Below are 22,090 nucleotides of genomic sequence, written 5' to 3'. Positions count from 1 at the left end.
CCGCACTGGGCTCTGCAAATTACGTAGCCAGTCCCGGCCACGCCATTTCACCCTGCTGCTTTTGCTGGCTCCAGCTTGTCCAACTGCAATGCCACCCTGCTTCTTTGCCTGGTTAATTTTTCTTCATCCTTCAGGACTTGGCTAGGTCAGCATCTCTTTCCAGAAGAGAATCCCTGGTTGCCTAAAGGCCTCTCTTTGGCCGACAGCACCCATTCCTTCCCCCAGTGCCCACCACCTCGAGTGGAAATTATGTTTATATGTTTACGGGTTGGTGTCGTATTCAAGACCGTGCATGACTGCAGCCACGGACCCTGCCTCCGCTCTCTCTGCACTCCCAGCACCTGCAGCACAGCATCTTGTCAGCGCTCAATGCTTTTCTTTAATTGATCAAATCTGGACATCGTCTCCTGCTTAGACTCCTCCTCGTCACTTTTGGAATTAAGTCCTGACTTAATTGCCTTCATAAGCAGCCCCCCACCTTCCTATCCCAGAGTTCTCCCGCTCCCCCTTCTGAATCCACACCAGGGCTTTGGGGCTCCCTTCGATTCCCCACACTCACGTGAGCCTCCTGAGCTTGTGACCACCCTTCTGATGGAGAAGGGCAGTCGGAGGGACGACTGCCTCCACGGAGCGGTCTGTCACCCTCCCCTGCCACGCGTCACACACGCCCTGCCACGCTCACTCACCCGCCTGCCCCTACAGTCAGTCGGCTCCTTTAAAGAAGAAACCAGACCTCAGTCCCTTTGGCTCTTCACAGCCTGGCACCTGACAGTGATGAATAAATTAGGGGGTGGACTCTTTACTCTTGCAGAAGAGGCTTATACTTCATTTCTTCTCCACTTACAAGGGACATTTCCACTTTATATTCTCACTTCTAGGGCCCAAGCTTCCTGTGTTATAAGATGACTGAATTTCTAGGTGGTTTGGGGGTGCGGGTGGGGGTGTGAGCCAGCAAAGACACTGAGACCAGAAGGAGCCTGTGAAGTTAACTGGAGGCAGGAGCCTGTCCAGTGACTTAGGGCAGCCAACTGTGAAAATTCTTGGTCCCGCGTCTGGGAGCTGTGGAGCCTGGAAAGCGCCCTCCTGGGGCTGGTCGGCCCAGCCTCCCTGACACAAGGCAGGCCCGGCGGTCTCACGCCCACGGCCAGAGCAGCCAGCCAAGCCCGGGACTGTTAAGGTCGCATGCTTTGGCGGGGAGACGTTCTTCCCCGAGCATATTTCCCAGATTCAACTGTGAGACACACTCTCCGGGATTGTCATAATTCTGACTATCCTCTGCTGCTCCTTCCCACCCCCACACCAGCTCCTTCTACAAAGCACATCAGGAGTCGCAGCTGTGGAAGTCTGGGAATCTGCAAAGCCTTGGACACGTGGCACAGCAGTTCGGTTCCTCTGCGGTAGCCCGAGCAGCCCTCCCCACGCCAGGGCTGCCGGGGCGGGCGCGCCCCATGCCTTCCCGTCACAAGCCCGGGCTCTGACCACGGGCAGCTTCTTTCCTCTCCCCATCCTGGAGCTACCCTAGGGCCCAATGTTTACTTTCACAATGAAAAGCCAATTCTGATTTACTTGCTTTTAGAGTTGGTCTGAGAATTTTATAACTCCCCTGAGGATAATGGGAGATTAAGACATCACAAAACTAGGTTTGGGAACCCTGGGATAAGATATTCCTTCTAAAAGGAGCCCCGTTTAAAACCACGTCTTAAAGAGCTCAAAATCAAAATTTCCTGACTCAGCAACAGTAAACAAACTTTCACAGGGCAGAAATCGGTAGTCTGTGTCTGTTTCAGCCAAATGATTTTCATTTAACTGATGACTAGGAGATGTCAGCATATCTCCGTCTCACTCCACCGGGAATAGAGGGTCGGCAGAGAAGGTTTCAGCAAGGAAATCCCATCCACACCCAGCACCAGCCTGAAGGAGGCACTTGACAGTGATAAACGATTAAAAATGATTCCTGAAAACAAACAACTTGCCAAAATTCCGCATCACCTGAACAGCCAAACCTTTGTTCTTCTCTGTGCCACCCCCTCTTTTTTACCCCTTGGTATTTGAAAATACTGCATCTGTGTCCATGTCCCTTTGGCGTTTTTTTTTTTTCCTGCAGTAGATGCAGCAGACTAGAGCCCTAGCCCCTCAGAAAAACTCTACATGCTCGTCTTCAAGCAGAACTTTGAGCTGGACACAGAACCTTACATCCTCTACATGACGATGTTATTCCAGTTGAATAGAGTAGTGAGTAACAAGAGAAAATGTCTCCCTACCCCCAGGTAAATGGCTGCCTGGACAGAGCCTTCTCCTGCCTGCAGGCTTATTAGCTTCTCAAACTGTCTGCTGGAGGGAGTGGAGTCCTAAGAACACCAGAAAGGTGCATGTCAGAAAACATACCAGACAAGCCTTCTTTGGCAAAACCCAGGGAAGGCAGCCCGGGGAGAGGCTCTGGGTGCTGGGACCCAGCTTGCAGGTGAGTTACAGGGACAGTGGAGAACTCCACTCCTGGCTAGGGAGTGGCCGAGGGAAGAGACTCCTGGAATGGCAAAGACCAATGCTGTGGACGTACAAGGTGTGTGGGTCTCTCTTACAGCCTGTCTTCGCCATTAGTTTTCTAGCCACCCACAGAGGAGTGGTGGTGAAACTAAGCTGAAGCAGTGGAGAGCTGGGGGCCCTGGGGAACTCACTCCCATGGCAGAGGAGAGGTGAAGGGCCGGGCTCAGGGCTGTAGTCCCAAAAGCACAGAGTTGCAGCTGTCCACAGCTGGCGAGCAGTGGGGAGCCTCTGCTCAGACTCCAGGGCATTCTGCAGAAACTGAGCAGGACCCACAGCTTCAGACTCGCTCATGCGTGCTGCAAGGAATCGGCCTTCTACTTTGCAATTAGCTTGCTCCCACCACAGAAGGAGAAGAAAAGAAAAGCACATTTTCCTACTCCCACTCCAACCTCTCTGGCCCCAAATGTCCTTCTTGCTCAGGTTACTCCAGGACGGGGTTTGTGAGAGTTTGCCCTGAGAGCCATTTTCACTGGTCATTTCCCTGCTCCCACTCTGCCATTATTCTGGGATTTTTCCTCCAATAATAATCCCTTGTCATATTGTAGCCTGGTAACCTTATTACAGAAAACTTGACTGAGCTACCTCCAAACACTCTATCACCCATCACAAAGCCTAGTACACAGAAAGCACTTGACAAACGTTTCTTAAATTAATTAATGAAGGTGAGAACTTGGCTCCATTAATTTTTATATATTTTTAGAAAAATGAGTCTCCCAGTCTTGTCTGTATTTCGAATACACAAACCCTAGATGTTAAAGCTGATTGTGAATCTTTCAACTATCAAAAACCACCAACTGGCCAAATGTGGAATTCCGTTTGTCTTTCTTTATGAAGAAGTTTGACCACCTGGCTGCCCGCTCTCCTTTCAACTGAGCTGACCAGGAGACCTCAGGCCAGGTAGGATCAACTCACCTATGACATTCCGGATGTCATCTTCTTCCTCGGGGCTCAGGGTGGGGCTGGCGGGGATTGCGCGCTGCCCGGTGGTGGCATCATTCCCCGGCGAGTCTGTCCTGACGGTGGTGAGGGGAACTGCAGCCGGGCTGGCAGTTTCCATAAATGCGTCCCCAGAAGTCACTGCGGGGGAAGCTGAGACCGGAGGTTGCTGGGTAGCTGTCTGTGCCACGGTGGTAGCTGGCACCTGCGTAGAAGGTTTAAGGACTTCCTCCCCCATAGGATCTGAAGACTCAGAGGTGGCTTGGAGTGTTGTTGGGAGGGGTTCCACTGAGGTAGAGAGAGGCGGGTCAGTGACACCAGGAGCTGAGGTTGAGGCCTTGGGCAGAGCAGAGGGCAGGGCTGTGGTGGGGACACTGGGGTCAGTTGTCCCAGCAACGTCGAGATGGGTGGCTGCTGGCCTCTGGGGGGTGCTGGTCAGCAGGTTGTCGTGTCTCAGCAGCTGATCTTCAATCAGTAAATCCACTCCATTTTCACCGCTGAAAAACTCGTCATCTGTGAAACAAACGTATGGGAAGAGAGAGGAACAGCCTTTAGATGACCAAAGCATGTGGCGTTTGACAGCTTAATAAGAGGTTTTCTTTTCTCAGCCTGACACCCTGATCTAGGGATGGATTTTAGAAGAAAGGAAGCTAGAAGAAGAAGGAAAAAAGGAGCACAAAGAGAAGTAAATTGTATTTCCTGAAGAGTATCCCTGAATGGAATGTTGCTAGACCCCCTCAGGCTTCAGTGTCACCGTCAGCATCCCTGAGGAGGCAGTGATGGGCTATAACACCTGGTGGCTGGGAGGAAGTTAGTCATCACTCATTCAACGAATATTTGTGGAGCACCTATAACAATCATAGTGAGCACAGCAAAGATTTGCTCTCAGGGAGCTTCTATCTCGTCAGGGAGACACTAAACAATAAATAGCTATAGTGTATGTTTGGAGGAGCTAAGGAAAAAATCAAAAGTAGAGCTGGGTAAGGAAGGTTGAGAGAGCTGAGGAGGGAGGGAAAATGTGCAGGAATAAATAAAGTGGTCCCAATGGGACTTATCGAGATGGACGGATAAGAGCAGAGGCTTGAAGGAGGTGAAGGAGTTAGCCAAGGGGACATCTGGGGAAGGGTGGATCAGTCAGAAGTGACAGCATTGCCAAGGCCCCACGGCTGGGATGGGCCTGATGGGGCTGAGGAGCAGCCGAGGAGCCAGTGTGGGAGAAGCAGAGGGTGTGTGTGGTGGGGTGGGAGGTGTGGGACCCGAGGTCAGAGGAGCAACAGGGAACCAGTCAGGGAGGGTTGGGGGCTATGTGCGGACTTCACCTTTCATTCTTAGTGAAATGGGGAACCTGCAAGGTTCTGAGCAGAGAAGAGATATGGGAAGGAATCGGTTTCTTAGAGAGGACACACAGAGCACTAACGACAAAAGAAATATTGATAAATTGGACTTCATCTGCTCATCAAAAGATACCATTAAGGCAATTAAAATGCAAGCCACAGATGAGGAGAAAATACTTGCAATGCATGTGACTGACAGAGGACTTGGATCCAGAATATATTTGTAAAACTCCCCAAAACAAATACAAAAAAAGACAAATACAATTAAAAATAGGCAAAATGATTACACTGGCTCCTGGGTCAAGAATAAACTATAAGGAGGCAAAGGCAGAAGCAGGGAGATGAACCAAAAGGCTGTTATGCTAGACATGATGAGGGAAGGAGTAAGAAGAGATGGGGGCCTTACAGGGGCTCCGGGCAGGAGAAAGAAGGGAAGAGGAGGAGGCAGGTGGCAAGAAGGAACACAGGAAGGGGATAACACAGGAATCAAGATGATGATGATGATGATGCTGATGACGATGACGATGCGGAAAGGAATAATACATTTTCTGTGAAAAAATAAGAAGGATGGAGATTAAAGGGGAAGTGACGGGGTATCTCAGACAGGAAGCCCAGGTCCCTCAGGGAGGAGAAACAGGCAAGAGCAGGCCACCGTGGGGCCCCAAGAAAGTCATTCCCACCTCTGAGCCTTGATTTCTTCATCTGCAAATGGGAGGATTGGATTAGAAGGCACTGGAGTCCCTTCCAGCTTGACCACGCCCCGCCTCACAGTCTTCTGCAAGCCCCCACTTTGCAGATGAGGCCCAGAGAAGTGAGGAGACTTGCCCAAGGCCACTCAACAAGTTGTGATGAAATACAGGGAGAACTCTGGATAACTTGAAAAAACCCTTCAGGGTTCCCTCCCGCATACAGAATACACTGTGCAGGGAACTCTCAGCGGACCGCGCACGCTCCGAGGGGCCACAGCAGTGATCAGACAGCAGAGGCGGGGAGGGTCACAGGGTCCAAATGGCGACGGCCCCCTGCCCTGTCCCTGGGGCAGCCCTGCTGACCCCGACTCACGCTGCTCTTCGATGTCATTCTCCTCCTCGGGGTCCTTGGCTTTGTAGTAGGTGATGCCCCGGATGACGGTGGGCTTGGAGGCCGGCCGGCCCCTCAGGTGCACCCGCCTCTGCAGGGGCCGCTGGGGCTTCACCACCTCAGGCGGAGCCAGAGGCCGCGTCTGCAGGAGCTCGATGGCGTTGATCTGCTGGGACACTGTTTCCTCTCGCAGAAACCGCTCCTCATACTGCATCTCAGAGGGGACACAGGGGAAGGTCAGGTCACTGGTCAGAGAGGCCTAGGCCAGATGGGGGCAATTTGGGAGGCAAGGCCATAATCCTGAGAGCAGCTAATCATTTATTTCCTAAGAGCCAGGCACTAAGCCAGGCTCTACATGTTAACTCATTTAAACTTTTCATCAGCCCTGTGAGGTAGGAACTGTTTTATCAGCCCCATTTATAGACTAGGAAACTGAGGCACAGAAAGGTTAAGTAAATCACTCAAGGTAAGAGGTAGAGATAGGAGTTGAAGGCAGTCTGGCTCCAGAATCTGTGTCTCTACCCTCTACCCTACACTGCCTAACAGACATGGCTCTCCTCTCAGCTCTGGCCTAGGGATGCTGTTGACTTAAATCAGATATAAGTTGTCTCCAGAGAGGTTTGTGTGTGGGAAGTGTGTCAGGTTGGGACATGAGGCCTGAGAACCAAAATGCACACCATCTCGGGATGAAGGATGATTGCTTGTGCACCTACCAGAATGGGCTTCCTAAAATACATCATTCCCCAGCTCAAAAACCCTTCAGCATTCCCTACCATGACAGAATACAGTCCAAAGTCCTTGGACTGCCATTTAGAACTCTTAATTGACCTTGATCTAGCTCTTCTCTCTTGTCTCCCACCCCCACCCCCACCCCCATCCCACCCAAATGTCCTCTGTGCTCCAGTTACTCGGCTGGTTTCTGAACCTCTTGGGTCTCTTGGGCTGCTGGGTCTTTGCTCAGACTGTCTTCTGTCAGGAAGGCCATTCTCTTCCCCCATGTATCTACTTCTTGACATACTACCATTTTTCAAGCCCCTCTAAAATCTCAGGTCTCCAAAGAAATACTCCCAGAATTAATCTTTCCTCCCAATCCTCACTTTGTACTTTTGTGGCAGAGACTTTTAATTTACTACCCAAATCCCCTGCCTCCTTCTTCCTTACAAATAGGAACCTGATTTTAGTGGAGTGGCCATGGGACTAGGTTCTGGTCAATGTAGTTGGAAGTTGATGAGAGGAGCTTTTGGGAAAGTGTCTTAAAATGGGGGCTAATGCAGCTGGGAGGCATCTTTTACACCCTTCTTCATTTCTCTTTTCTGAAATATGGACAGGATGGCTGGAACTGAGCAGCCATATGGTGACCATGAGGGGATTTTGAGGATGGAAGTGACTAATGACATCTTGGAGCTAAGCCTACCAGCCCTGGACCACCTGCGTCTGCAGCTCTTCTACATGAAAGGAGAACAAAGCCCTCTTTGTTTAAGGCACTGATTTAGGTCTCTGTTATCCAAGGCTGAACACAACTTCCAACAGATACGAAAATGTGCTCCTATTATAGCACCTATCCCAGCTTGCTTCTATGGGCATTATTTATGGGTGTTTTTGTCTCTGTAGACTGAGAAACTGGAAGGGCACAGACCACCTCTTGTTCATCTTGGATTCCCTGGGGTGGGTACTCTTTAATATTTTTAAATTGAATTCTCAAATCACAGCAAATCCTGAAGAATTAGCTATACCTGTGACTGGCATAGGGATTTTGTTCAAATGGTTCCCATGACCTGGTGTCTGGGCATCTTGATGGCACCATGGATACGCCAGGTGACAGTTCCCATTGCGTAGAAGGACCACCTTGTCCCCCACAGAGCTGCTGCCCAGGGACTGACCTCTCATGTTGACAGTGTGGCAGGGTCTCTGGGTCCCACCTTGGTCTGTCCAGTCATGTCCCCTACTCAGGATCACAATTACCCACCATAAAAGTGAAGGACCTTGGGAGCAAAGCCTGTGAGCTGACTGTGCTCAAAGTTGGGCCCACTCTGCAGGCAGGTCCGGCTCCTGAGGGGCAGTGGCTCCACCAGCAAGTGTGCGGGGATCTAAGGGGACTGTGGCCCAGCCTGGCTCTCATGAGGAGCCAAATCACCAAAGAATGAAGATGCCATCCCTGGGGCCACAAACCCCTTGGAAAAAACCCTTCTCACCAGGAGGTGGTGAGTTCCCTTAAATCCTGAGATTTCCAGACTTTAGTGAAATCCACCCAGAGAGCAGAGCCCACTGGAAACAAAACCTCTGTCCCCAGAGGCCCAGTGCCTGAGAGGGTCACTGAGTGTTAGCTGGCAGGGACCCCGCAATTATGGCCAACTTCCTCATGCTGCACAGGAAGAAACAAACCCAGGCTCTTGTTTTGATCTTTAAAATCTGACCTGGAGGAAACCCAGGGTCCTTGTTCCCAAGCACACCCCCAAGTCTGTACCCGTTTTCCCATGACAAGAGAGCTCATCCAGATGGCACAATGCATACGGCAGCTCCTAGATATGCATCCCTCTCTCCCCAGCACACAGTGGACTGACTCCTAGAAGACAAGGGATACCCTTCTGCATGGAACTGCTCAGAGGAAGCAGGCAGACTGTGCCTGACTGTGCCCTAAACAGCCCCCCACTCTTGCTACCTGCCCCTTCCTCGACTCCTTGTTCTTGCTGGTGAGGTGACCTCCATAGAGGTGCAGGGGATATGTGGTTGGTGGCGATGTATTTCAGTGAGCACCTATTAACACTTACAACACCTGAGCAAGGTAGATATTATTATCTACATTTTACAGATGAGAAAACGAGGCTCCAAGTGACTTAGTTATTTGGTTGAAAGGCAATCAATTAAGTGGCTGAGAGGTGGACACCTTAAGTCATAGCACCAGCAAGCAGACCTGGGGCTACAGGCTTTCAGAGCCTGTGCTCATCCTTATATCAAGCCGCACTGTCCACAGCTGTGACCACAGAACTGACTGGTTTGCCATCCAGAAACTTGTCTACATCCTCAGGTCCTCGGGGCCATGGTCTGGCAACCACCCAGCAGACTTAGGGGATCCCTCATTTCCCACTGGAAAGAGCCGCGTGGGAGGCTGACAGGAGGCCCAGGCCACAGCCATTGACTCAGAAGCTCTGGGGCATCTAATTGCTGAACCCTGGTTTCCTCTGCATTGCAAAAGCAGGTTGTCATTTCTTCGTGGCAAACCCCAGGAACTCTCTTTAATTCCGGGCTCTCAGGGACAGGCAGGAACTGCAGTTCTTTTTCCCAGCCAAGGAGATGGAGCAAAACCACGGACAGCCTTTGCCAGAGAACATATAATTTCCATGGATTCACTGGCGACAGCAGCCCCCACCAAATTTTGATTCCCTCTCCCCTGTTAATCCAAGAGTCTGTCGTATGACTTCAACTCCTGGCATCCTGATGTTCCCACTCCCACTTTGCCCTCTCCACTCCCAACCCAGCCCCAAGAGCTCCCTGCCAACCCTCCAGGCAGGAACTTTTTTGGAGAGAGGCCTCCAAGAAATTGCCACTCACCATTCCGAGAATCCCCGACATCACCTATGAAAACCCTGAAAATAAACAGTCAAACCATATACCCCATATGCCCCCTTTGCAGCCTCTAGGGTTCACCAAAGAGACAGCGGGTTCAAAAGGGAGAGGAAGATCCTACCCTTGGGCCTCCTTCACCATTTCCCCCTTCTCAGCCCCCGTCTAGTCCTCCGCTCTACCCTCCCCTACTCGCCCCTGCCCCTCACACCCAGTTTGGGTGGATTGTGCTAACTTCAGCAGTGTGAAGAGTGAGGACTGGTGGAGGGAAAAAGGACTTTGCTGAGCAAGGAGAACAGAAGTTTGGTGTGTTTGATTTGGTTTGCTGTTTGCCCTCAGGAAATCTGAACTGGGTTCCTGAACACACCACATAATGCATCATCAAGACAACAGATGGATTCTCACGCTTAGCAGACCGGGAAATGGGAAAGCTGGAGAGGGCAGGGGACGCCTGACTCTGGGCAGCCGGGCAGGCTGAGGATGCCAGGTGGGCTGTGATGAGGTGACACCAGGTGTGATGAGCAGGTGCCTCCAAATTCCCTTCCAGCCCAAATGTCTTCTGGCTCTTTGGTTTACTGGCTCAGACCTGCTCACGGATGACCCATGAAGCAGGCAAAGCACGTGGTTGTAGCCCAGCAAGTCAGGAACACCCAAAACTGAGAATAAAAATAAAATTTGAAGGAATATGATATTTCCAAAAAGGCATCAGAGGAGTCATGGGAAAAGTCAGAAAATTATTGGTCTTCCTTATACTTATTTTGTGGTTTGGAATTGTTTTTGAGTTACATATTGGGGAGGGTGGTGCCACAATCTCTTCAATGCTTGTTACTTTTATCATCCTAATCTGCCTGCTAGCCTCCCTTCAGAACACACGTGCTCACGATTTCCCAAACCCACAGCTGCAGCCCGCTTGGCACCACTTTGATGAGTTTTGCTCCACAGGAATCCCGATCCCATGTATCCAGCCTTATCTCCTGTCTTACCACAATTTTTAAGGAGCCAGGCAACAGAGACCTACATAGCAATGCTTCCCAATCTTTTTTTCACATCATGGCACACAGAGAAACCAACTCAGGGGCTCTAGCTGTCCCAGGCCCTGATCATCCCACACCAAACCCGCCTGCTCGGGGCTGAGGGGACCCTCGGTGGTATACCTATAATCCACTCCCCAGACTCCAGAGTGCCCCAGCTCTGCCCTCCACCACTGACCCTTGGCAATGAGGTGAAGTAAGTAGGACTTCTCTTAAATGCTGCTGTCCCCTGGTCTCCCAGGGACACCTTTTATAAATACTCCATCCAGGCCCCTTGATAATAGCATCCCACACTCTTTGAGTCCTGTCATCAAAATTTACTGATTTCCACTCCTACTTTTTTGGGTTATCTCCCAAATTAAAGCTTGGTTCTTGGACATCAATTTAGGAGATAACCCAACACATTAAGTGGTAACATATTTAACTATTAGCACACAAACCCAACTTATTAACCGGAGACAAAAGAAACAAGCACCAAATGGGAGGTATTTTTGAACAAGTTGGCCTTTGGCATCTCTCCATCACATTAGACCACACTCCACTCCATGTACGGGTAGCTTCATGCTGGGGACACAAATGGGTGGAAAGAGACAGGGGTTTGAGAGCCTCTGCCACCACTTCCTTGCCAAGCAAGGAAGACCATGGACATTTCTGGATCTGTGTCCTTATCTGTAAAATGAGGATATTGATCTCAGCCTAGTTGCTTTTCAGAGATGTGATAAGACCATGTGGTATAGTCATGAAAGAACACAGTAAATTACAAAGTGCCTTATAAATAAGGGGGACTATACAATTTAATTGTCCAAACTGGGATGTTTTGAGAGTAAAAGAGGGTGCCATTAATAATTATGCCAGGACCACAGGAGTGAACCAGGATGGTCCCAGATGAACCAGCACATCCTCTTTATTTAAAAATGCAGGGAGTTGGTCGGATGTGGCTTCTCTCTCTAGCTAATCCAACTCGGCAGGTGAACTCACTGCCCTCCCCCCATGTGGATCTGACTCCCAGGTGTATAAATCTCTCTAGCAATGTGGGATATGACTTCTGGGAATGAATCTGGACCCGACATCGTGGGATTGAGAACATCTTCTTGACCAAAAGGGGGATGTGAAATGAAATGAAATAAAGTTTCAGTGGCTGAGAGATTCTAAATGGAGTCGAGAGGTCGCTCTGGTGGGCATTCTTATGCCCTCTATAGATAACCCTTTTTAGGTTTTAATGTACTGGAATAGCTAGAAGTAAATATCTGAAACTGTCAAGCTCCAACCCAGTAGCCTTGACTCTTGAAGATGATTGTATAACAATATAGCTTACAAGGGGTGACTGTGTGATTGTGAAAACCTTGTGGATCGCACTCCGTTTATCCAGTGTATGGATGGATGAGTAGGAAAATGGGGACAAAAAACTAGATGAAAATAGGGTGGGGGGTGATTTGGGTGTTCTTTTTTACTTTTTGTTCTTATTTTCACTTTTTGTGGTACAAGGAAAATGTTCAAAAAATAGATTGGGGTGATGAATACACAACTATATGATGGTACTGTGAACAGCTGATTGTACACTTTGGATGATTCTATAGTATGTAAATATATCTCAATAAAATTGGATTTTAAAAAATGTGGGGGGCGCTCACGAATGGGGTATAATGACAAGAATGGAGACTGAGACTCCAGAGGCCCACATTTGAGTCCTGGCTTCAACACCTGCCCACTGAACCCCTCTGGCCTTCAGTGTTAAGTAAAATTATGTCAATCCTGCCCACAACAAACCCATCCAGCTCACGTAAGGATGAAATGAGCTCATGACAATGAAAAGGACGGAAACCCTGAAAAGCTCTAAGCAAAGGTGAGATGCTGGGTCACATTTTCTGGGGCTGTGAGCAGAGGCCTCTGGCAGCTGGGGCTGTACCTCTGGGTGGGCATAGGCTGCCGCCGCGTCCCCCTGCAGAGCCGAGCGGATGTCCGGCATGCTCTCCAGGATGTAACTGGAACAGTTCTCCTTGCCTCGCTTGCTCATCTCGGTCTGAATTTCTTCCATGTCCTCTTTGATTTGCTTGTTTTCCTTGGTGAGGTTTTTAGAAACTTCCTGAGAAAACAAAACATTTTCAAAGAGGATCCATGAAAGTCCTCTGAGGACAAGCAGGAGACAGCTGGCAGTCTTCTTCTGCTCAGAGCACAGAGACACAACAGACAGGCTGACAATTCAGTCAACAGGTGATGAGGGCTGAGAACACAGCCAGTCCTGTGCTATCTCCAAGGCAGCCCTACCCAAGTATGTCCAACTGCTGGGAATACTGCCCAACATCACCTTAGCTTTTCTAATAATTACATGGTCATGTTCCTGGGCCACCAGGACACATAGGTCTTTTTCTGTCACTTGTACGCAATCTGCCCTTGTGTAGTGGTTAAGAACTTTACAAAAAAATTCCACTCACTTGCACCCCATACATGGGAACTGGTACTTTGGTTAATGAAAAAAGAGTTTTCTAAGCAATTTTAGAAGAGGCTGCCAAAGAAATCTACTTAATCTGCTTTTCTAATGGGCACAAACTATTCCCCAGCACTTTAAAAGCATCATGTACATAGGAAATTGATAGACTGGCTTCAAACTTTCCTATTTACCCATAGAAACAGTTTCCCTAAATGACCCCCACTTGGCCAATTAGCCGTGTTCCAGACGTGGTTCATACCAGAAAGGACCAAAGCCACGTTTCAGTCAACTCCCACTAATGAGGGCCTCCTGGGTGTCCAAGGTGCACTGTGGCATAAGGCAAGCCTCTGAATATCCCTGGGTTCTCGGGGTGGGCAGTGAAGGTAGGAGTGAGAACCATAACTGGGGAGAAAGGGCACACACTGCAAGAAAAAGATGACCAACCACATCAAGTTTCGTAAGTGCCGAGCACGAGATCTGACCAGTGACCTCTGAGGAGGGTGAGAGAGCACTGGGGGCCAAGGCATCAGAGGCAGCTTCCTGGAGAAGTTGGATGCTGAAGGGGCTCTGAATCATGGGAAGGTTGTTGGCAGGCTGAAAGATGCCTTCTCTCCTCTTAGTTACTTTTAGAGAAGGCTGGCAACATTGAGATCCAACAGTGTCCAACTTTGACCCCAATTCTAAGGTTTCCATGATCTTTATTTTTTAATACGATTTTCCCCTCTGGGCTCTGTTTATGAGGCTGGTAGAGGAAGAAACCATGTGAAACAGAGGAAGCATTTGCTTTCCATCTTCCAGTAATGAAACAGATACCGGAAGTGCAAACACCCCATAGTGCCCAGTACAGCCCTGCAGCCTGGTAAGAGGCTACAAATGTCCCAGAGGGAAGGCAAAAGGGGTGAGAGCCAGAGGGGTGCGTAGGTTTGTACCCTGACACCCAGACACTGTGGCTCCATGTGGCTACTGCAAGGGCTGCCCAGAAGAGCCCACTAGGTGCTTGCTGAAACTAACCAGCCCTCAGAACCACCAGCCAGGCTGTTGTTATGGCATTTCATTACATGCCAAATTTTGAGCACTAAATGAGCTCGATGTGTTCTGTGGGGCTTAGGCCAAGCCATCTTCTCTAAGTGGCACAGAATTAACTGTGAGAGTTAAAGCCCACAAAACAGATCATGTTTCTAGAATACCCAGAATGAGGGTCTTACTGAGTAGGCTGTCATTCCTGAGAGGTGTTGTCAGGGCTGCCAAGCACGATGGGTAAGAGCCTCAGTTCTGGAGGCAACAGTCTGGTGCACATCTTGAAACTGCTCCTGCTAGGCCTGGGACCCTGGGCAGATTGCTCCCTGAGCTTCAGTTTTCTCATCTGTAAAGTGGAGATAATGCTAGCAATTCCCCTATGAGTTATGATGAGGAATGGACCCCAGAACTCAAGACTAACCCCTTCATTTCACAGATGGGGAAACTCAGAGTTAGGATGTAATTAGCTCAAGGTCATAAAAATAGTGGCAGAGCTGGACCCAGCCCTCAGCTTCTGGGACTTGGCTTCTTCACTTCACTTTCTGGATCACTTAGAACCCTGGGAGATGGTCCTGGCACTCAGCCAGCCCTCGAGCCACATTAGGCTCAACAAAGGAGCCCATGAACTCTTGCAGCTAGGTCTTGGGATATACAAAGGGATGAAACACCTATGCAGAGAAGCACAGAAATGTTGGACTCCCATAAATCCTGCCTCCTCCAAGTAAAGTCCACGGACCAGCAGAATGGCCGCCACTCAGGGGCTGGTGGGAAATGAAGAATCTCAGGCCCCGGCCCGGACCTGATGAATCCAAATCTACATTTTAACAAGATCCCCAGGCAATTGGCCTCCACATTAAAGTTTGAGAAACACTGCCATAAAAGTGGGCAGGGTGGTGTGGCTGCTGGAAAAGGGTGTGTGAGAGAGCCATGGCCTTTCTGGGGCCCACAGGAAGAGTTCCTGGTCATAGGGGGATTCAAGAATTTCTGTTCATCCCCGGGCACTGGCTAAGAGCAGCCCCTGGATCTCCCACCTGCAGCTCTCACATCCTGAAACAGATGCCAAAGGCCACCAGGTTCAGGGATTCAGTGTTCCGTCTTCATTAACACATCCATGTGCTCAGTTCTCGGTGCTGAGAGGGGTCCGGCATGGGCAAGACCATGCCCCATTAGGGGAAGCAAGCAGTAAACAAGAAAATACCTGCTGGCAAAAAATGCCCTGAAGAAACTAAATCGGGGCAACATAAAGGATGCAGGGATGGACTCCTCAGGGAGGTTGACAACGTTTCTCCAAGGCAGGAACTGAGGGGTGTCATCCTCCGCTGTGCATCGCGGGCCCAAGGCTCCAGTTGAAAGTGCCGGAGCTCTGGATGCACTTGAGGGCTTTACCTAAATATCTTCACTCTTTAAAACAAGATCTCACCTGATTCCTGAACACCCTTGAAAGAGGGTGCAGCCACTGTAAAGAGAAGGGGCAGCACTGTAGATTTAGTGCCTGCACCACCCCTCCCCCCAGATCTTGGGGTTTCTAGACCCTGAGAGGGCCCCCTTCTCACTGATTTACAAATTTCCAATCCACTTTCTGGTTTCAGTGAGGAGGTATTATTCTGAATTTCCATAGGGGAGGGTTTGAGGAAGGCCTGTGCCTGAGAACCCAAAGGAGTAATATAGTTTATTCCCCTCCTGGGAAGGGCAAAGCCGCCTGAAAAAACACCAGGCTGGCGGTGGCATCACTCATTGGCCTGCATGGCCAAGTCAGCTGGTGTCCCCCAGGTCCTTGTCTCCCCCACCCCCACCCCCCAGCCACCTCCAATCCTGGGGGCTGCTGGCCTCACAGAGCTCCCCACTCCTCCGCAGGGCTTGGCTCTCCCCACACTCAGGGCCTCTGGCAGGGGTGCGGGCATGCTGCCCACCCAGGGAGCTCGCTCTCAATCCCACCTGGCAGAAGGGTGAACCCCATGACCTCATGCCTCAGGCGCTTCCTCTCGGGGACAGCTGCAGCTGTGACATTTATGGTGTGTGCGACTTGGCTCGTGGGCAGTGCTGGCAACGTGGCAGAGGAGGTGGGAAGGGTGCCTACGGGGCAGGGGCAAGCGCCCCTGGTGCTGTGAAGGGGAGGGAGGGGAGGAGGGAGGAGGAAGAACGGGCAGACGGAGGCCTGGCACAGCAGGCCTGGACGACCACAGCAAGTAAAGGTCTGGGAACTCTGTCATGAGTTCTTGGGCTAGGCAGAGCCAAGGAACTGACAGGTGTTCACAGAACAAGCACCATGTGCTCAGGGGCATGCAGCTGGGCATTGGAGGGTAGTTGCCAGGACCAAGCCCATGTTGCCAGATGGCGACAGGTGTCCACTGCTGAGGACAGCCGGGTGCACAGATACCCAAGGGGAGAAAGCATACAAACCAGGCAGGGTCCCTGGGCAAGGGGGTAACCAGTGTATGGGTGGAGGTGGGGGTACAGCTGGCAGTCAGCACTGGCTAGCACAGTTGGTCGGAGTCCAGCTGTGATAAGCCACAGGGTCCGACACAGCCAGGTTGGAATAGGTGCCGGGAAAAGGCTATTTCAGGGGTAGAGACTGAGCACGTGTGGATGTGCCTGGGTGAGACCAGGTAGCAGTTGAAGCCAAAACCACTGGGACCCGTGGGAAAGATAACTGAGGGGCAGACTGCTGGAGCACTCGGCGGACTTGTTTTCCAACCAGAACTATGGAAGGAGGTATGCACGGTGAAAAGACCAGGTATGAAACCCACACCACCTGGACCTGATTATATAATGGGGGGCAAGTCAAAAAGAGAAGGAAATAATGAGCTACTTCACCAGGCTGGGTCTGGAGAATGAATGAGGTGATGGATGTTCATTTGTGCCTGGTGCAAAATAGGGCCCAATAAATGTAAGTGAAACTGGAGCAGGAGTAAGCCTTTGGGATCTCAGTAGCAGATATCCAGGTAGGAAAGGAAGGGTGAGCTAAGGCTTGGTGTGGCTGGACCAGGCAGGAAGGAGAGGACTCTAGGCTGGTGTGCATGTGGAGAGACACACTAGATACATGGAGGGGGAAACTAAGCTTGGCTGCAGCTAGGCCACACCTGGGCCCCCAAGTCATGCCACAAACCCATGGGCAGATGTGGCAGCTGCCTGGGAGGTCTGTGGGTGTCAGACCCCACCGGGAGATGGCTGGATGCACACAGGGGCTCAGATGCAGATGGCAAGTTTGAGGGCAGAGGGGACAGGCTCCTTGCATGACTGAAGTGGGGGTAACTAGCCCACAGTGGCTGGGCCCAAAGTTCCTGTCAGCTTGCCCCTCCCTCCTCCCTCTGAGCCCTCCAGGACACAATTAGGACCAGATGGCTTGGGACAGCCATCCCAGCCGACAGCTGCTTCCTGCCCCTGGTAAGGTAGCTGACAGCGGGACAGGCCAGCCGCGGCACAATCCCTCTGCCACAGCTGACGGAGACAGGCAGGCAGGCCTGGGTTCAGAGAGCCGCCAGCCGCCACACGCCATCGCTCATCTAGCTACACAGCTGTTGAGCATCTACGCCACATCAGGTGCTGGGTTAAGGCCTGGGAAGCACAGATGACAGACCCAGGTTGCCCTCAAGCAGTCCACAGCCTGGAAGGGAGTGAGACAAGTAGACCAATAGGTCCCAGGTCTCTGACAATGAATTCCTGTATTAGGGGTAACCTCACCCCTTAAAATAGAACCACAAGCTCCCTCACTTCCTGACAGCTATATGCTGTTCCTAGGCCAGCAAATGGAGACTCTCAGACCTCAACCCTCTTTATCCAAAGACAAAACCTTTAGTTCTACAGTGACAAATCATATTTGAAATCTCTATAACCCCAGGAGAGGTAATAAATTGACTTGAGCGCATATTAAAATGCAAATAGAATTAAATAATGTTAGAATTGAAATGTATCTTAGAAACGTTATCATCCGACCTTCTCCCTTTTCACGGGTTGAGGACACTAAAGTAAGAGAAGGTAAGAAACTCCTCTCCAAGGCTGCACTTGAGTCAGGGGAAGAGCCAAGCAACTCACAGCAGCCCCTTCTCTGGAAGCAGGTGTGATCTGGAAAAGGAGGAAGCACTTGGAGTGTCTTGGTGGGAAAAGAGGAGGCCGGGAAAGAGACAGCTCCCCTAACTCATGGCCAGGCCTGCCCAGATGGAAGTTACATTTTTCTAACGGTGAAAAGATATATCCCCCAAGCATCAGTAATCCTCCTTTGATCATGCCTTCCAGGCCTGAAACACAAAAGGCACCACATCCTTAGGTCTGGGGGAGAAGCCCTCAGCAATGCCTGTGCCAGCACATTCTGGGGAGGGGGCCAGTTCTGGGTCTGGTAAATCGATCATAGATTTTAAATCTCACTCAGATGCACATTATCAAGAGAAAAGGCTGCAGGTGACATACAAGGCTCCCTGGTGCCCATCTGTGCTCCCGGTCGGGGTTTGCAAACTCCAGCAGGCAGGTGCAACGGGAAGAGAAGCGTCTCACACACCAGAGGGGCAGGACTTCAGCAACAAGATTCATACTTTGGAAAGCTTGGAGGTCTGCAAGAACTACCCACCCCTCACCCACCCACCCCACACAAACATAAAGGCATATGTGTACACAGTCATACGTTTACAGGTATCCTGCAAGCTAAGTGGGGAGTGGGGCACCTCTTCACAGGGATTTGCAGTTTTTATGGAAATGACTTAATCCCGCTAAGCCTTGATGCTAGAAAAAATTATTTTAATGAGCTGCCCCTCTGTTTCTTTTCTCTTTACTTTGGTAACGATTTTGCTTCTGGAAGCAGCAGGTAGTACCAGGTATTGCCTGTGCCTCTAGTCCTGCCGCCTTCAGAATCCAGTTTTAGGCCTAGGCAGCCCACAAGTCACTGGATTCCTGGGTGCACTTGAGGCTCAGGGTGGGAGTCCTTGAGCTGAATCAGTGCCACAGTCAAGTCTATACACAATCAACAGGGTTTGCTTTGGGAAGCTACAGGCTTTCCTTCTACACTTCTGTTTCTCATCTCTACTGGTACTTATGCTCTGCACCCACCCCAACTCCAAAACACACCCAACCCCCAAGCACACCCATACTTCCTTCACCCCTTCCCCTTCCCAGCCACTCTTAGGAAAGGATCAGTCTGGCTCTTCCATAGTTCTGGGACTGAGGACCACCTGGGTGTTACTTCTTCCTAGACCAGTTCTAAAGGAATGCCCATGGGATTTCAGGCCTCCCCCAGGTGGGCAGGAGAGATGTTTGGGGGGTTAAGTTCTTAGAACACAGTGAATGACCCTACTAAGATATACCATCCAAAGTGACAAAAATTAGAAAGTCTGGCAATACCAAGTGTTGGTGAAGATGCGTGTGAGCCAACAGGAACTTTCATACCCTGTTGGAGGAAGTGTAAACTTGTGCTACTACCTTGGAAAACAGTTTGGCAATATCTCCTAAAGCTGAAGATAAACATAACTAATGAGCTAGCATTTCCATTTCTAGTTATATTCCATAGAGAAACACATGGATGTAAGCACCAGGGTCCATGTACAAGGATGTTTGTGGGGCTTTTATGAATTATGAAACAAGAAACAACCCACTTATCCATCATCAGTAGAAAAGACATACAAATTGTGGCATATTTATGCAATAGAATGCTACACAGCAGTAAAATAGAATGAAGACAAAAACAACCTAAGTATTTAAAGCAAAGTTGAATGAAAGAAGCCCAACACACATACTCAATATTCTGTAAGATTCTATATATTTAAAGTTCAAAAGCAGGCAAAACTTTTGTACTTAGGGATGTATCTTCAGATAATAATAGTAAAAGGAAAAGCAAGGAAGATGATTAACATAAAAGTCAGGATAGTGGGAGTGTGTATGGGTAGGAAAGGGCACAGAACAGGCTTTGAGGGTGTTACAGTGCTCTATTACACGAACTGGGTGGTGGTTACACGGGTATATGCATTACACTCATTGTTGATGCACATTTCCATGCATGCATTATTTTCGTGATTTAAAACAAAAGCTTAACAAAAACCACTGCACTGATCAGAGTTCCTGGAGCTGATTTTACCAAGATGTGGGACTCTGGACAGTTCAGATTCTATTTCTTTCTCCTTCATCTGCAAATGGAGTTTCCATTCATCCATCCTCCCGTATACTCGAGGTACACACATGTCCCCACTTATACTGCCAAGCACTGATCTGACTTTGAGACAAACGCCCCTCCGATCTGACCCCTTTTGTTTTGTTTGATTTCCAAAGAACTCCCCTTGGGATTTAAGAATATCCAAGGACCAGGAGCAGAATATCACATCCATTCCCCCTGCAGAGCCAGTCTGGAGAAGGAATGTTTTTCCACTTACCGAACTTTCTGCCTTTTCAATTATCGAACATTGCAGCCAGAGTCGGCCAGCACAAGCCAGGACACCAGTGGCTGAACCTCGCAGCGAGCGATGGCACTCTACTCGACGGGCCCAGGGGCCCGAGACCCATCCAAGGACTCTACTGTCACATCACAGCACCCTGGGTGCACCACCCCTGTGCCTTAGACTGCCTGGTTTGGGGAAACCTCCCACCGACCCTGGTAACAGGGGTCTGCGCCTGTCCCCAGGTGGGACCCTCCCCAATGCAACTTTAATCCTCTTTAATCCTAATGGGATCTATAGGCTCTAGCCCTGGTTCTGCCTAGAAATTCCCTTGGAAGAGCTATTGTTTTAAGTTCTAGTGAGGAAAAACTAACACTTGCAGGGCAGACAGCAATGCTTCAAGAAAAATTAAATACAGGGTTGATTAGAAAGAGCCCTGGACCAGGAACCAGAAGGCCTGAGCTCAGCCCTACACCTCCCAGCACCATGATCTTAGGCCAGTCATCTAATTTCTTTAGGCCTCACATACTACCCAGCTCACAAGAACAAATGGACTAAACGCATGTAGAATTCTTTATACAAATGTAAGAAAATGCTATACAAATGTATACAAATGTAAGAAAGTATTATCATTTTTATAAAGGTCCAGTTTTTGCTACTAAAAACACCACATTTTTTAAAAAGAGAGATTCTCATCAATGTAACGAACAATATTTTTGGTGCATACTCAGTTATTGTATGACTGCATAGAAGACAGTATCCTTCCAGGACAGTGGCATTGCACCAAAGTCACCCACTCCTACCCTTTGCCAGCAGGGAGAACATCAGCTATTGGACAAGGCTGGAAAAGAGCTCCCGGCTCTTTAGCAGAGAGCAGCCCACTGGCCTTCTCAGAGGCTGAGCACCTGACCTTGGCCTCAGGAGGTTCTGGGCTTTACCCCCAACTATCTTTCCCAGTCTGTGTTCATCAGACAGAATTGAAAACCAACTATCAGGTGAAAGACGAAGAGGTGGCTGTCATCCCTCTGTTCCTGCGGACATGCAATCCTCTTTTAAAGAGACATTGCAGGTTTGGATATTTCTGGGGGCCAAGGGAAACAGAGGCATGATTCCAGTGCTGAACCCTGATTTAATTCCTTTTGAACTCATCCGAAAAGGACAGAAAATGGTTTTAAATATGAGGAAGAGTTTGACGCCTGCGTGATGTGGGTGTGTGGGCCAAGTCCTACCGGGAGGAGGACAGGGTTGGCCATGCCAAATCTCATCATTCCAGCTGTCAACACTGGGAAAGGAGAGATGCAAGGCACTCAGGGGCCTGGGCGTCTCAGAAGCCCCTCCAGGGAGAGTGGGCAGAAAGTGAGGAGGGGACTGATATGCTCCTGTTGCCCACCTCAACCCGTCCACAAAGCCCTGAGCCTTCTCATCAGCCTCATAACCTGAAGTGACCGCAGACCTCCCCACCATCCCAGAGTAAATGGCCATATTTAGAAAACACTTCATCATAACACAGGAGTGGCAAGCCTAAGGGTGGGTGGAGAAAGAATGGGCCCCACTTGCCAGGAACACTGTTAGGAGTGGGAGGAGCGTGTTCAAACAGATCCTTGCAACGGCTGTGTTTCATCATCTTTGGCCCAGATATCTTGGCAAAGCAATGTGGGAATGTTTGCCCCACTCACTCCCTGGTCAAAACCCAAGCACCTCGCTTCAGTTAACCATTTCAAACTATTTTCATGATGACTAGCTCACCTTTTATCCCCTCAGCAATCATGCAACATAAAGGACACCAATCCCACTTTACAGACGGAA

General features: G+C 49.8%; 1 protein-coding gene across 1 annotated transcript in view; it reads right to left on the bottom strand.

Annotated features, from left to right (window-relative positions):
* The window catches only part of OLFML2B (olfactomedin like 2B), a 38,246-nt gene that overhangs the window by 9,715 nt on the left and 6,441 nt on the right, over positions 1 to 22,090 (bottom strand). The window contains exons 4-6 of the mRNA XM_037825485.1: positions 12,393 to 12,569; positions 5,877 to 6,102; positions 3,457 to 3,993 (exon numbers count right to left, since the gene is read on the bottom strand). Coding sequence (XP_037681413.1) covers positions 3,457 to 3,993; positions 5,877 to 6,102; positions 12,393 to 12,569 — 940 coding nt within the window. The remainder of the gene's footprint in view (positions 1 to 3,456; positions 3,994 to 5,876; positions 6,103 to 12,392; positions 12,570 to 22,090) is intronic.

This window comes from Choloepus didactylus, chromosome 2 (genome assembly GCF_015220235.1).
Source record: "Choloepus didactylus isolate mChoDid1 chromosome 2, mChoDid1.pri, whole genome shotgun sequence".
Taxonomy (NCBI): Eukaryota; Metazoa; Chordata; class Mammalia; order Pilosa; family Megalonychidae; genus Choloepus; species Choloepus didactylus.
Note: the sequence above shows the minus strand (reverse complement) of the source record. Positions and strands in the feature narration are given on the sequence as shown.